At 39.7% G+C, this 14,138-nt stretch overlaps 1 protein-coding gene across 4 annotated transcripts in view; it reads left to right on the top strand.

The window, feature by feature from the left end:
* LOC108417198 (serine/threonine-protein phosphatase 2A 55 kDa regulatory subunit B beta isoform) overlaps positions 1-9,403 on the top strand; it is a 67,698-nt gene extending 58,295 nt beyond the window's left edge. For all 4 annotated transcript variants that reach the window (XM_037540586.1, XM_017689889.2, XM_017689891.2 and 1 more), the window contains 3 exons: positions 4,043-4,212; positions 5,271-5,362; positions 6,832-9,403. In XM_037540586.1, coding sequence (XP_037396483.1) covers positions 4,043-4,212; positions 5,271-5,362; positions 6,832-7,111 — 542 coding nt within the window. In that variant the 3' untranslated portion in view covers positions 7,112-9,403. The remainder of the gene's footprint in view (positions 1-4,042; positions 4,213-5,270; positions 5,363-6,831) is intronic.
* Positions 9,404-14,138: the final 4,735 nt, after the last annotated feature.

Genomic DNA, 14,138 nt, shown 5'->3' with positions numbered 1-14,138 from the left:
TTTCCTGATTGGTAATGCTGCTGGCACAGCTTCCTATGGAAAGACTTGTGAAAGTTGGGAACTAGAGCTAACTTTGTTTTGCTGAAAAGCATTTTTTTTAAGTAGAACTTTTAGAGTTAAAGTTAACCAGAAATATTTTTTTACATTGCCAGTTCATGTCACATGTGATATTAAATACAATTCATCATACAATGGCATTAAAAGATGATAATTATGTCACTGTACACTGGGGGGGTGGGGGTGGAGAAATATAGCACTAACCAATAAAGTCATGTTTAACCCCCCCCCATTCCCCCTCTTCATCCCCTCTTATTATCGAGCAAAAACAATGAGTTTAGAGATCTTCCCCAGTACCAAACACTTACAGATACATCAAGGTACAGAGAAAAAATTTATCTTGGTTTCCAGTTTATATTGACTTTAACATCAAACTGATCCTAAGATAACACTTATCTTCTAGTTCTGCTTAATTTCAGTTGGAACTAACTAACTTATTGATAGCTGTTCAGTTTAAGGCATCCTAAATGTATCTGAGGAGACCCTCAATACCTCCACAGAAGTTTCATTGCTCACATGACCTAACCAGCCTCCACAGAAACGAAACATTACGAATGCATAGAGCAGCCAAGCTCACTCCACTCAGGCCCTTCCCCGAGAGACCAAACAGCATGTCAGCCATGACGGGGATTAGCCTGCCTCCCACCTTGGGCGAGGGATGGAGGAGGTGAAGCTTATGCTAATATTTAATGTGATTGTGTCTGCTTTGGCTTAACCCCCTAATTTCATTTGGCAAGACTGATAAATCCATACAGTCTGCATACAGTAGCATCCCCCCAGCCTGCACATGGCTGAATTGATAACCGGACACTGATAAATTTCCATTAGATCTCCTCTGGGCTTTAGATCTCCTCTGAGCCTCTTCGGAGATTGTGGCTGGCAGCACATATTCCAAAATCAGATTGAATACATTGACATTTAAGCAGTGATATGAAAAAGGGAAAAAATCAATGTAGTAAGGTGCTGTGCCACGTCTACAGAAATGGAAGAGTTCAGTCGTTTCCTGGGCCTTATTGACGTGCTTGCTGTTCCATGCACATACATCCTGTTGAATGGGCCATTTGCATTCTTTCTGGTGAATTTTAAGCATGGACAGGCCTTGAGGGAGGCTGGGCATAGTGTGCTTAGCCTACTGAAGGCTTGTCTGGTGTCTGTGGAGATGACAGCATGGCCCTGCATTTTACACACAGCTGTTATTTTTCACCTGGGGTGTCAGCACACAGCAGGCCCATGCGCTGCCTCGCCCGGGGACATGACTCTCAATACCGATGCTCATCTGTTACCACTGGAAATACAGCAATTGGCAAAAGTATGAACATGGCTGCTTAAATTATGGTTGTCGATTTTCTAAGTGAAAATATGGTAACACGCCTTCTACAAAGAGCAAACTTAAATACGTCAATACAAAATTTAGTGCACAATTTATATGTTTGCTGAATTAAACAAATTGAGAAAAACACAAAATTTTGTGTTTAAATGTATTTCCAATGTGTTTCATTCAGCAATTAAACAGTAATTGTGGACTAAAATATGCAGAAGTGTGTTCTCTGTAGAGGTACTTATTTTCACATAGAAAATTTATGAAACATGTCATTTGTCCAGATGTGCCTTTTGCATACAGCTATGTCTTAAAAAGATTGCATTCAGACTGTCGATCAAATGAAAATCACATGATTTTTATAGACTGAAGGCAGTTTCCAGTTTTCGTCAGCAACTTCAAGTGAGAGCAACAGTGGCTTCATCTTCCAACTCCTAATTCTCAGAGTGCTGTTACGTCTCATTGTATTATCCACAGGTCTCCTGCGAGCACTGTCCAGCATTGTCTGCCTAAAGCATTCTCCAGTGCCTGCCCCATCAATGCAGAGCTTTGCTTAATTTAGACTCAACATTCGTCAGTGATAAACAAATTCATGACATTGGTTTTATCAAGAGAGCCATCATTAGAGCTTCTTTTTTTATTTAAAGGATGAATTTGAAAGAGAGGACTGTAGTTGTGAAGCAACATATAGTGCTTGCTTGGCTTCAGGCTGGAACTACAGATGGTTTCAAGCTAAATAATGTGTTAGCGTGTTATTAACATGTTATTAATAATCACTAGTTGGTATAATGTACAAAACTCAGCTTTATGTTTGTCAGTGTGTCGTCTTTGTTATGAAGGTCAGGTTCTGCCTAAACAATGATTTGAATGCTTTCCGAACTGCTGTTAAAAGCACAAAATTGGATATTTAAGTTGGCATTAATAGTGTTAATGAATCCATGTTTCCTGAGGACTGCTACTCCATGCTACAAGCATGTCATAGTAACTTGACATAGCTTGTTCTGATTAGACTGCTTTTGTTCTACTGCTACACCCAAGGAAGCCCCATTTTTACTAAATGTATGTTTTATGCTAAAAAAAAAGGAATAATGAACACTTGATGAATTGCTTTTTTTACTGGAACTTAAATAATTAAAGATTTTGTTATCTATTAGTACCCCTCAAAATATGAAACAGTATTATTGTGTGACAGTATTCCAGTAGACTGATACACCACTAATGGATAATCATTCACCATCAAAGGTGTTTAAAACGAGCGCTAAAATCACAACAAGGGACTAAAATGTGTGGAATTTGCCATTCTTCTATTGTTCCTTCAGTTTTGGCAATATAGAATGATCTGACCAGTTTACTGAAAACTGACAAAGAAAACATACTAAACACACTGAGTTAAAAACATACCAAAACATTCTGAAAAACTAGGTATCCCCAAACTCTTGACAGGCAATGTATGTGTGTGTTGTTCCTTCTCCTCCTCCCACACTTATAAATCTTTCTGCTGTCCTGAGGAATATTCTGAAAAATCAATCTCACTGTGGCATGTAGCGAGGCCCAGCCACAACAGTCTTTCTCAGCCTGGAGTGTGGCTCCACACAGCCTCCCTGGAGGACTCATTATCCTGTGGTGAGTGACACTGAGCTAAGCTGCAGGTGGACACGCTCGCGACATGACACGGCCGCCCTGGGACACACACCTGCAGTCCAGGCCGCCGTTCCTCTGCATCGACCTATGTCCTCTTTCCCTCTGTCCCTGTTTTATCTGCCCCAGAGGCATCCTGCTGAGACAGCACAGGCCAGTCCACAACAGAGCCAGCAGAGCAGACAGGGGGCAATCGACAGCAGATGACATAAATAATGGACCTTGCAGATCACAGACCAATTTGTTTCCCCTTGTCTGGTGAACTACACTGCCTGTCAAAAGTTTGGGGACACCGTCTTTTGAATTGTTATGTTGTGTACATTTTTCAAACCTGACCTTCATGTTCATGACAGTGTTTTTCTTGGTATGAAGAGATGATTTTACATGTGAACATAGTTTTGAGTGCCGATGAGTTGGTATTGTCCCCAAAGTAGAGCTGTCACGTGATATTGTTTTCCTCAAAGTAAGCCTGGTTAGCCTTTAAACTGTTCGGGCTCCCATCTAAGTGTTGGCCTTGTGTCAGGAGATTGTGAGTTCAATCTGCTGCAGTGCCACAGCCAGTGCAGTGCTAGCCAGTGTTAGCCAGTGAATTCTGACCTAACTGGTAGTTAGTATTCTTCTCAAAGCACACTGAGCTGTCCAGAAACATGCAGTGGCTGACTTGGAGTGTCATGGAGGAAGCATGTGCTAGGTTTTAAAATCCCAGCTAGGTTGCATTGTGTAATAGCAAAGATCTAGCTAGCGGATGGACTTGGACATGACTGAATTGGGGAGAAAATTGTTTTTTAAAAAAAGAAAAAGAATGTTTTACTGTTGCAAAGTGACAAAGAGAATATGCTCATTTGTATTAAAAATGATTATGAGCTAGCTGTCCCCAAACTTTTGATGGAAAATGTAATTCAGGAATTTATCAGCTTTCCTCTGTAGAACTTAAAAGATTTTACTGAAGCTATAACAGCTTTCTGTAAATCTCTCTTTTCTCTCTCTCTCTCTCGCTCTCTCGCTCTCTTTGCTGTCCTCCTCGTGCAGTCTTTGAAGAACCAGAGGACCCAAGCAACCGATCCTTTTTCTCAGAAATCATCTCTTCCATCTCAGATGTGAAGTTTAGCCACAGCGGCCGTTACCTGATGACACGGGATTACCTGACAGTGAAGGTGTGGGACCTCAACATGGAGAGCAAACCTCTGGAGACCTATCAGGTACACCATTCATAGACTCGCTTAGACCTCCTCACCTGTCTTTACTTAGCATTCTTAAACATAACACAGACAACAGTGTTATACTTGTCTGAAATGTTATTTTTATTTAAATTATGCCAAATAACAGTAAAAAAACTAGTACCTAAAAGAACTAGTACCTAAATACCTGAAGATAGTTATTTTCTTGCTTAGAGATGTGAAGCTGACCTGTTATCTTAAGTAGTACTATAAGTAGAACAAATACCACACCATACTCAGTAAACCAAGGTTGCTCAGTCCTGGTCCTGGAGATCATCCTGGAGTGTTGAGATCCTTGGCTGCTTGTCTTACGTGTCTGTAATACTCAGATGCTCCAAATGGCCCTCTTTACCTGCATCAGGTGTGTTTGAAGTTTAGAAGTAAGGTTGGAGTATGGAAGATCTCCAGTACCAATATTGAGCACCCTTGGCATACACTATTAACAATGAAGTGATATATGGAACGATAACATAGAACAGCCAGTTTTAGTTTCCTCAAGAAACTTTCAATGAATGGTTCTTTAAAGAGACATTTTTGCAAATGAAGTATGAGAACATGTAGAACCCTTTTAAAGGTTAAATAATCTCTACACAATGTACATTTCCTGTAACCCTATGTCCAAGCAATTAACAAATCTATAGAACGTAAAGCAGCTTACATTTGCTCCAGATGGTGCAGAGGTAACATGTCTAGATCTGACAGATGTTTTTTCACCTGTCATTTATCAGCTACTCTTATTTCACCTCTTGCTAGCAACTCATGCAAGACTCATATACTCTTATGTAATAAACATTATAATGTAGTATGTATATTGCTGCTCATTGGAGACCCTCGTACTGTACAGTTTAGTGATTTCCCTGATGTGCCAAACCTGGCTGTGCATGTAACCCTAGTTATCAACCTCTTCATCAGGTGTGCTATGGCAGGTTGACAGAGTCCTTTGCCACAGGATTCCCTTGAGACTGCTGCTGCTGCTGGTCTAATGAAATGACGTCCTGTACTAATGCTTTGTGTGTTCATGTCTGTGTTCGTTCCTTCAGGTACATGACTATCTGAGGAGTAAGCTCTGCTCGCTGTATGAGAACGACTGCATCTTTGACAAGTTCGAGTGTGTGTGGAATGGATCAGACAGGTCAGTGGCAGTGGCATGGTCAGAATTTTATTTTAAGGGTGGACTGGTATGTAAACTTATGATATGCCTAGAATCACATATGCATCTGTAACAGGAATAGAATATATGCACATGTTCTAGTCCTGTTACATATGCATATGTGATACTATGCATATATTATTGTCCTTTGTTTACTTATTATTAAAGATCTATCTCATATTTATCAAGTGTCACTGACAACACGGATCTAACATCAGCTGGTCACATCAGTTCATGCAATTCTAGTCTATCTATTATATCTAAGTTTATCAGAGCTTTCAGTTAAAATAACAACAGGCATCAGTGTATAAGGCTTTAAATGTAGTAAGACAAGACAAAGATCTATTATAAAGCAGGTAGTTCCAGTGCTTGAATCTGTTGTATAATATCCAGAATATGCACATGCATGATCGTCTCACAACAACTGAATTTTGTTTCAATGTGGTGATACATCTCTCATTTGGACCACTGAACATATTAACAGATGGGACCAGGAAGTAAATGACCTGAAAGAGTAGTACTCATATCCTATGTAAAAACCTGATTTTGTTTGAAATTATTTTCTACTCTAGAGCTAGACATTTAGCTAAATGGCTAACAGGCACTTGCAGGCTCTATTCAATGTTACGTCTTCAATTGAAGTATTTACAAAATGATTCACTGTAAAACTGCACAATACAACGTTTCTGAGTGTCTTACGACTTTCAGAAGTGTTTTTAGGAGATAAGTATTAAATAGTGTGAAAATGATGTATGGCCCCATTAGCTTGAGGCTAACATAATCACATAAAGGTGCTAGTAGAAATTACCATTATTGTTGTGGTGGCAATTTAAGCCAATAAGCTCCTTAGAAGATGAAGGTTTCACTGGACAATGCTATACTGTGATATGTTCATGCTTATATGGCAAAAAGTTGACGAATGGGCCACTGAAAGTATTCGCCCTTGTTTAACTGTCCATGGCTGCTGCTAATGATAGCTTACTCTAAAGGAATTTGGTTTTGTGGCAGAAAAGCCAAAGAAATTATTTATTGAAGTATTTTATCATATTGCATGTCATCACTGTTTTATAAAAGCAATAAGCCACTTGTGGCCATCTGTTACAGTAATTATACCACAGAAAATTTGTATTGCAGTAATTTTACTATAGATAAGGTCGGTTACAGTAATTATAATGCAGATAAGGTGTGTCACAGTAATTGTACTATATATGTTATGTGTGTTACAGTAGATATACTACAGATAAAGTGTGTTACTGTAATTATACTACAGCTAAGGTGGGTTTAGGCAGTGATTCAAGTCAACCTCCTTTACCCATGATAAAATCTTTGTTAAGCATGGCCTGTACTTTAATTAAATTATGAATGTCAAAAGCTTATTGTGTAATTATTATACTTTAGTCAGTTTGACTGATTCATTTTGCCTCATTGTCTTATTGTCTCATTCTTCCCAGTGTGATCATGACTGGCTCCTACAATAACTTCTTCCGGATGTTCGACCGCAATACGAAGCGCGACGTGACCCTGGAGGCGTCACGGGAGAACAGCAAGCCACGAGCCATCCTGAAGCCGCGCAAGGTGTGCGTGGGTGGCAAGCGGCGCAAGGACGAGATCAGTGTGGACAGCCTGGACTTCAGCAAGAAAATCCTCCACACCACCTGGCACCCCTCGGAGAACATCATTGCTGTGGCAGCCACCAACAACCTCTACATCTTCCAGGATAAGGTCAACTAGCGAGGCTCGGAACACCCCATACACGCATACAGACAGACAGAGAGAGACAAAGAGAGTTTTTTGCCGTATGGGGCCAGTGTTTGGCTTGCTGGAGGCATCGTGGATATGTGTTTGTGCACTGAAAGCTAGAGGCTATGAATATGAAATGGAGTGGGATGCTGAGAGCAGGGCCAGATTGGGGACTTACAGAGCTTCTCTCACACACACTAATGCTGCCAGACGTGTGTGAATAAGAAGCAGCGACCCTCCTCTCTTACTCTTCATCGCCTCTGCATTTCTTCTCACTTCCCTTTAATGAGTCTTTTATTTATTCTATTTATTTCGTTGAAGGAAACACCTGCCATTTTGAAACTGGAAAAGGGTGAAGCTAAACATAGTATTATGAAGTTTAGCAGATGTATTTAAGAAGGTATGGACAGCAGAAAAGCCAAACCTGTGCTGACCTGCAGCCATGTGCAGTAGTGTGCGTTCCCCCAATGCCTCTTTCATCGATGCCCTGGCACGTGAAACAGAAGGGTGCCTTTATAATGAACCTGATGGATGTTCTAGTCCCTTTGACAGAAAGGACGCGGCACCCTTCACATAATGCCCTTTAGCCACCGCAGAGCTGTCAATGAAACGTGGAACTGCAGTGGAACATAGAAGCGGCTGTGTTGACTCTGATGCCGAGGTCATACGCAATCTATGGACGGTTCTTTGCTACCTGATTGGTTCTCTGAGAACACTGTGGTTTAAGCGAATCCACACTATTGACATGTCGGTTCATTTCATGTCGCTGTTTTACTCGTCTTCTTATTTTAATGTTACAGTTAATAAGCTGTGGTGCCTTCCTTCTTTTGGTATGTGGGCTCGAGAGTGGGTCGGGAGGGGGTTGGTGGGACGCTGTTTTTGGGTGGGGAGGATATGTTGGTTCGTGGAGTGTGACTGTTTTTAAAGAAATGTGGACCGAATAGCTTTGTGTAACAAAAAAAAAAAAGAAAAAAGAATGAAATTGATACGTTCAAGTACGCAACAATGAAGTGCAGACCTCAATTCCAAAAAAATTAGGACAGTGTATAACATGCTAATAACAACAAAAAGCAGTGAATTCTGTTAGACATGTATTGATTAAAAAAATAGTACAAGAACACAATATTAGATGTTTTACCTTGTGAACTTTTTGTAAATGTTAGAACAGGTGCATGTTTACCACTGTTTTACATCATTTTAATAGTAGTTTGGGGGATGAAGACATGAGTTGATCCTATTTTGAAAGCATACTTTTTTGCTGTTCTTCCATTAAACAACCCTTAGGTTATGCAACCACACAAAGCCTTTGCCACAAGGATCATGCCACTGTTATGTAGAAATAAGGAGGGAGGATATTGAAGGCGGCAAAATGTGTGTATATCTTTCAGCATTAATGTTGCCTTCACAGATGTGCAAGTCACCCCTGCCATGTTCACTTCCACACCATAACATACCCTTGCTTTCAACTTTACACTGTTAACAATCTAGATGGTCTTTTTCTTGTTTTGAAGAACACAATGTCCATTATTTCCATGAAGAATCGGACAGGTTGACTGGCCCAGAGACGTCTGGGGCATTTCTGGAGGTTGCTGCCCAAAAAAAAAACCAAGTTGGTTAAATATAATAAAAACATCTTGCTTTTGTACTGTTTTACTTTATAAACAGGTTAAAGTGAATTTACAAATCACTGCTTTCTGTTTTTTTTGCTTTTATATACTGTCCCAACTTTTCTGTAATTCAGGTTTGTTCTTGAATGTTTGCTAAACAGTCATGACACTGGCTGTGAATGCTTATAATTTATGAAATGTATTCCCCTGGATTTCAGTCCTTCAGTGCAGTGTGGCGTGAAAGCTGTAATTGCACTCCTTGTAATGAATCACTGTAACAATTAAGAATGTGTGCTCAGCAGGGTGCGAACAAGTCTGCAACATAAGATACCTTTGCCTCTCACCGAAACAACTCACGTTCCGCTATTGCGCATTTCTCGGAGACACCTACCTAAAGCACTGTCCTACTTATGTTCCGTGATGTGGAAGGGGAGAGAAAGGCCGGTATCATGATGTAGCCTAACTAGACATGAAGGTTATATGATATCAGGGAATTTTAGGTACAAGTCCTTTAAATAAAAATAAAAAAGTAATGTCTTCTATAACAACTTCAGTTGTGAACTTCTTAATGAAATGAAAGTTTTATAGTTGAGAATGTATTTAAATGCAATTAATTGACATGCAGTCTTTATGCTTAATGGAATTTGTTGAAATAAAAAAGATGTGCAACTTGAAACATTTGGTTTTGCTTATAGTGGTTTTTTTTTTACAGTACATTTGTGCATGAGACTAAAGCCAGAATAGCCTGTAGGCTTCTCATCCAGGATCCACAAAAGATCAGCAGGTTGGAGGCACTGTTTCATGAATGCTGGAACAAGAGTGCCCTCCTGTGGCAACTCAGAGGACTGAGAGAAAATCGTGGGCCAAAGTTATAACCTATAGCAAAGTAATCCACCCAGAACTGGCTCTGAAATCCAATGAAGGGTAATGTAGAGATATGTACTGTAATTGCATACGTAAATAAGTGAGTTAATAAGCAAGTAACAAACTGCTCTATCCAAATCTCTGGGCTTGTGGAATGACAGACTTCATACTTGAGGTTCTGTGACAGAACTGCAAGAAAGTATCAACGAAATAATGTTAAAATAAAGAATCACTCAATGTCCTGTAATAAGTACACAGTCATGGCACATTATCTGTGCTATACTTACGCTAGAAGAATGTTTGTTGTCCATCTTCATTTGTTTGTCCATCTTTTTTTATCCCCCAGATGAATGGCAAAATTACACAGAGCACCAATATAACCCAGTGGATTTTACCAGTAACATACAAATTAAGACAACGAGTCTGCAAGAAATTTAGAGTGGATCTATGAATATACTTTTAGGGAAAACGGTTCTATGTTATGTCACAAGGTTAAATGACTTGTAACAACAGCAGAACCCTATTTGGTCCCATATAGAACCATTTTTTTATTCTTCAAAGACAGATACACGACTGGTTTTCCCTCACGCATAAGAAGCATTTATGTAGAGCCATTATGAGTTGTCATGGTTCTACATAGCCCAAGAAGACTCTTTGGAAGTTCACAAGTGGCGAGAAGGTGAGTGAAGAAGTTACAGTAATGTGAAAAATTATTTTGCCCCTTCCCAATTTGTACTATTTTTGCGTATTTGTCAAATTGAATCTTTTAGATCATCAACCTACTATTAATATTAGACAAAAAATAACCCAAGTAAACACAAGATGCTGATGCTTTTTAAATGACGATTTCATTTATTGAAGGAAGAATGCTGTTCAGCCCTAACTGGGCCTATGGTAAAAGGTAATTGCCCCCATATCTACTAAATCAACCAGTTAACCAAATTCAGTTGATTACTGGGTTAGGTTTCATTATCCACACAGGCATGATGATCACCCGACCTGTAGCATCTAAACATCACATAAATTGAACCCGTCTGGCAATGTGAAGCAGGCTAGAAGGACTCAAAAAGGAGAAGATGATGCCATCTAAATCAATACAGATGCGAAACACAGTCATTAAAACCTACCCATCTGGAAAGGGTTATGAAGCCATTGCTAAGGCTCTGAGACTCCAGCAAACCACAGTGAGAGCCATTATCCACAAATGAAGAAAACTTGGAACAGTGGTGAACCTTCCCATGAGTGGCCAAGTCACCCAAAATTTTACCAAGAGCACATTGATGACTCATCCAAAAGATCATAAAAGAACCCAGATGAAGATCTAAAGAACTGCAGGCATCAGTTTTCCCACTTAAGGTCCATGTACATGATTCCACAATAAGAAAGGCACTGGACAAAATTGGCATGGACAGGAGAGCTGCATTGCGCAAACCACTGCTGACCAAAAAGAACACACAGTCTCATCCCATATTTGCCAAAAACACATCTAGATGTGATAATCCCCAAGACTTTTGGGATATTATGTAAACTGATCATTCAAAGGTGAAACTTTTTCGAAGATGCTGAAATGCTGTTGCAAGATCTTAAATGGGCAGTTCAACTGCTGGAAAACCCTTCAATGTAATCAAATTTTTAAAATTATGCAAAAAAGAGTGAGTCAAAATTACTCCACAGCAATGTAATAGACTCATTGCAAGTGAATGTTTGCAGTTACTTCCAAGGGTGGCACAACCAGTTATTAGGTTTAGGGGTAATTACTTTTTCACAAGGGTGATCGGGTTTTGAATACATCTTTTTCTTCAATAAATTGAATAATCATTTAAAAGCTGAACTTTGTGTTTACTCGTGTTGTCTGTCTTCTATTAAAATTCATTAGGTGATCTGAAACACTGAAATATGACAAATTAGCGAACATTGAAGAACTCAGGAGAGGGGCAAATACTTTTTCACGGCACTGTAGTAGGCGGTGCGTGATTAAGTAAATAATATACTTTCAGCAAAGATGGTCCTTTGTAATACAAAAGGTTCTATGACTTATAGCAACAGCAGAATCCCTTAGGTGCTACATAGAATCATTTTGCATCATTTTAATAACAGAACCATCTACCGATGCAAAGAACTGTTTATGTAATCAAATGTATATTTTTATCTATATAGCAAGAAGCTTAAACAGCTTGCTGTGAATACGAATATGAATATGAAAGTCACACTTGTCGGGCGGCACGGTGGCGTGGTGGGTAGTGCTGTCGCCTCACAGCAAGGAGGGCCTGGGTTCGATTCCCCTGCTGGGTGACCAGCGTTCTCTCTGTGTGGAGTCTGCATGTTGTCTACATGGGTTTCCTCCCGCAGTCCAAAGACATGCAGCCAGGCCAATTGGACATGCTAAATTGCCCCAGGTGTGAGTGACTGTCTGTCTGCCCTGCGATGGACTGGTGACCTGTCCAGGGTGTATCCTGCCTTTCGCCTGAAGACTGCTGGGATAGGCTCCAGCACCCCCCAGCGACCCTGATGGAGAAGTGGCTTAGAAAATGGATGGATGGAAGTCATGTTTGTCAGTTCTTGGGGACAAAATTTTAAGAATGAAATGATACTTTGAAGTGGTTCTTCAAGGGTTCTTAAATGATTAAACAACTCTTCTCTATTCTGGATAAACTGTTGTACATGGAACCTTGTAAGCGCTGCCCCTATATACACCAAAAGAAAAAGGGTACTGCACTCATGGGCGGTTCATCAAGGTAGAATGTGAAGGTGACCTCAAAAGATCCAACTGTGTACGTCAAATAAGGAATAAAGTACCATTAGTTCACAAATATGTTTCCTGAATAAAGGTACTGAAGATAGACCCCTGAGGGTACCACTCTGCGACAGATCAGTACTTTTTATGGGAATGTGGCTTTAAAAGGGTTCTACTATAAATACAGAACAGATTTGTTCATTTCAATCACCAGCACTCTTGATTTAACACAATGAAGTATTAAATAACCAAACAGGTGCTGGATGATAACTACAACTAGATGTGCATTTCCTGAAGAATGCAAGAGTGCTTGAGAAGAGTTGCAAGTGTGTGTGAGTGTTTCTGTGTAGGTGAACAACACCTCCTTAGGTATATGACTGTCTGTGTGTGTGTGTGTGAGAGAGGGAGAGGTGTATGTGTTTGAGGGGGGAGGGGGGAGACATTCAAATTAACTGTCAGTCTGTTATTATGCAGCTCTTAGTGAAGAAGCCTTGTTTGAGTCCGATTTGCACCCTCTGAACAAACAGTCATAACTCGGGAAATGTTTACTGTCTCGCTTAACCGGATAGGTGGTGTGAGATAAGACCCCTTGAGGATTATTTTGGTGTAATGTTGTGTGTATTGAGAAGAAAATGTCTGAGTTATGACAAGTTAAACACAGAGAATTGATTTTGAGAAATTTACCTGGCAGTGAATGTGGCAGTTTTCTGTGCCTAGTGCCAAAGAAATGCTCATAACTCTAAAGCTAACTGATAAAATGATGAGATATTTTGAGGTTTCAGAAAGGATAGGTTTCTCTACCATTTAAACCTGAAACAGAGTTTCTAGGTGAAAGTTTAAGGATTTTAAAGCAGATTCCCTGCGTGATCAGCTGTGTCTGTGAGACTGAGTGGCCTGCTGTGACATCATCAATGTCAGTTAGAATTTGAAGTTCTGAACATTCCGCCATTCATTCTAATGTGAGGTTTTTAATTTTTAAACTTAATTTTATTAAAAACTACCAATCCGATCGACTCCAAACATACATAGCACAAGTCACAGCGCCGAGACCTTCGAAACACAGTTTGAATGGAGTCTGTACGTTAAGCGGTTCGGGCGGTATTAATCGCAGAAATGTGTGGGAGAAGAAGAATAAGAAGTATGAGAGATAACAATAGAGACAACAATAGAGATAACAATAGAGATAACAATAGAGATAACAATAGAGATAACAATAGAGATAACAATAGAGCGCATTATCAAGCTCTCTAATTAATACTGGTCTGCCACAAGAGGAGGTTAGGAAAGGGTTAAGAAAACAAATTGACCTACATAAAAGCACTATTTATGCTATTAAAGCTGTTTGTAATTGTAATGTTAATGGTTTTCAGAGTGAATAAGTATTTACCGCCCAGGCAAATCGTTTTTTTAGTTCTAATTTTCTCAGGTGCCAGAAACATTCACACAGTACTGTAGAACCTGTGGGCTGGGTGGGTTATAATAAGGACATTTCTACATCACATCACTGCAACAGTTTCACAAGATGCCTTTGCATCCACTTGTCAGGGGTCATCTTTACAAAATTAGGCAACCACTTGTGAGCCAATTTAACTAGTTTTAAAATATCCAGAAATATGTTAAAGGGCCATATCATGAAACTCATTTTTTGCTTCTTTGAAATAAAAGAGAACGTAGTAGATAAAAATTGTAAAGCATTCAGTCCATACATGAAAACTAAGCTGCAAAAACAGCCCGTTTGAATTCATTCCTCCTTCGATGTGATGAAAACCCAAAACATCAACACTGACACATAACCGCCCAGTCCAGCTACCGC

Source organism: Pygocentrus nattereri, chromosome 8 (genome assembly GCF_015220715.1).
Source record: "Pygocentrus nattereri isolate fPygNat1 chromosome 8, fPygNat1.pri, whole genome shotgun sequence".
Classification (NCBI taxonomy): Eukaryota; Metazoa; Chordata; class Actinopteri; order Characiformes; family Serrasalmidae; genus Pygocentrus; species Pygocentrus nattereri.
Note: the sequence above shows the minus strand (reverse complement) of the source record. Positions and strands in the feature narration are given on the sequence as shown.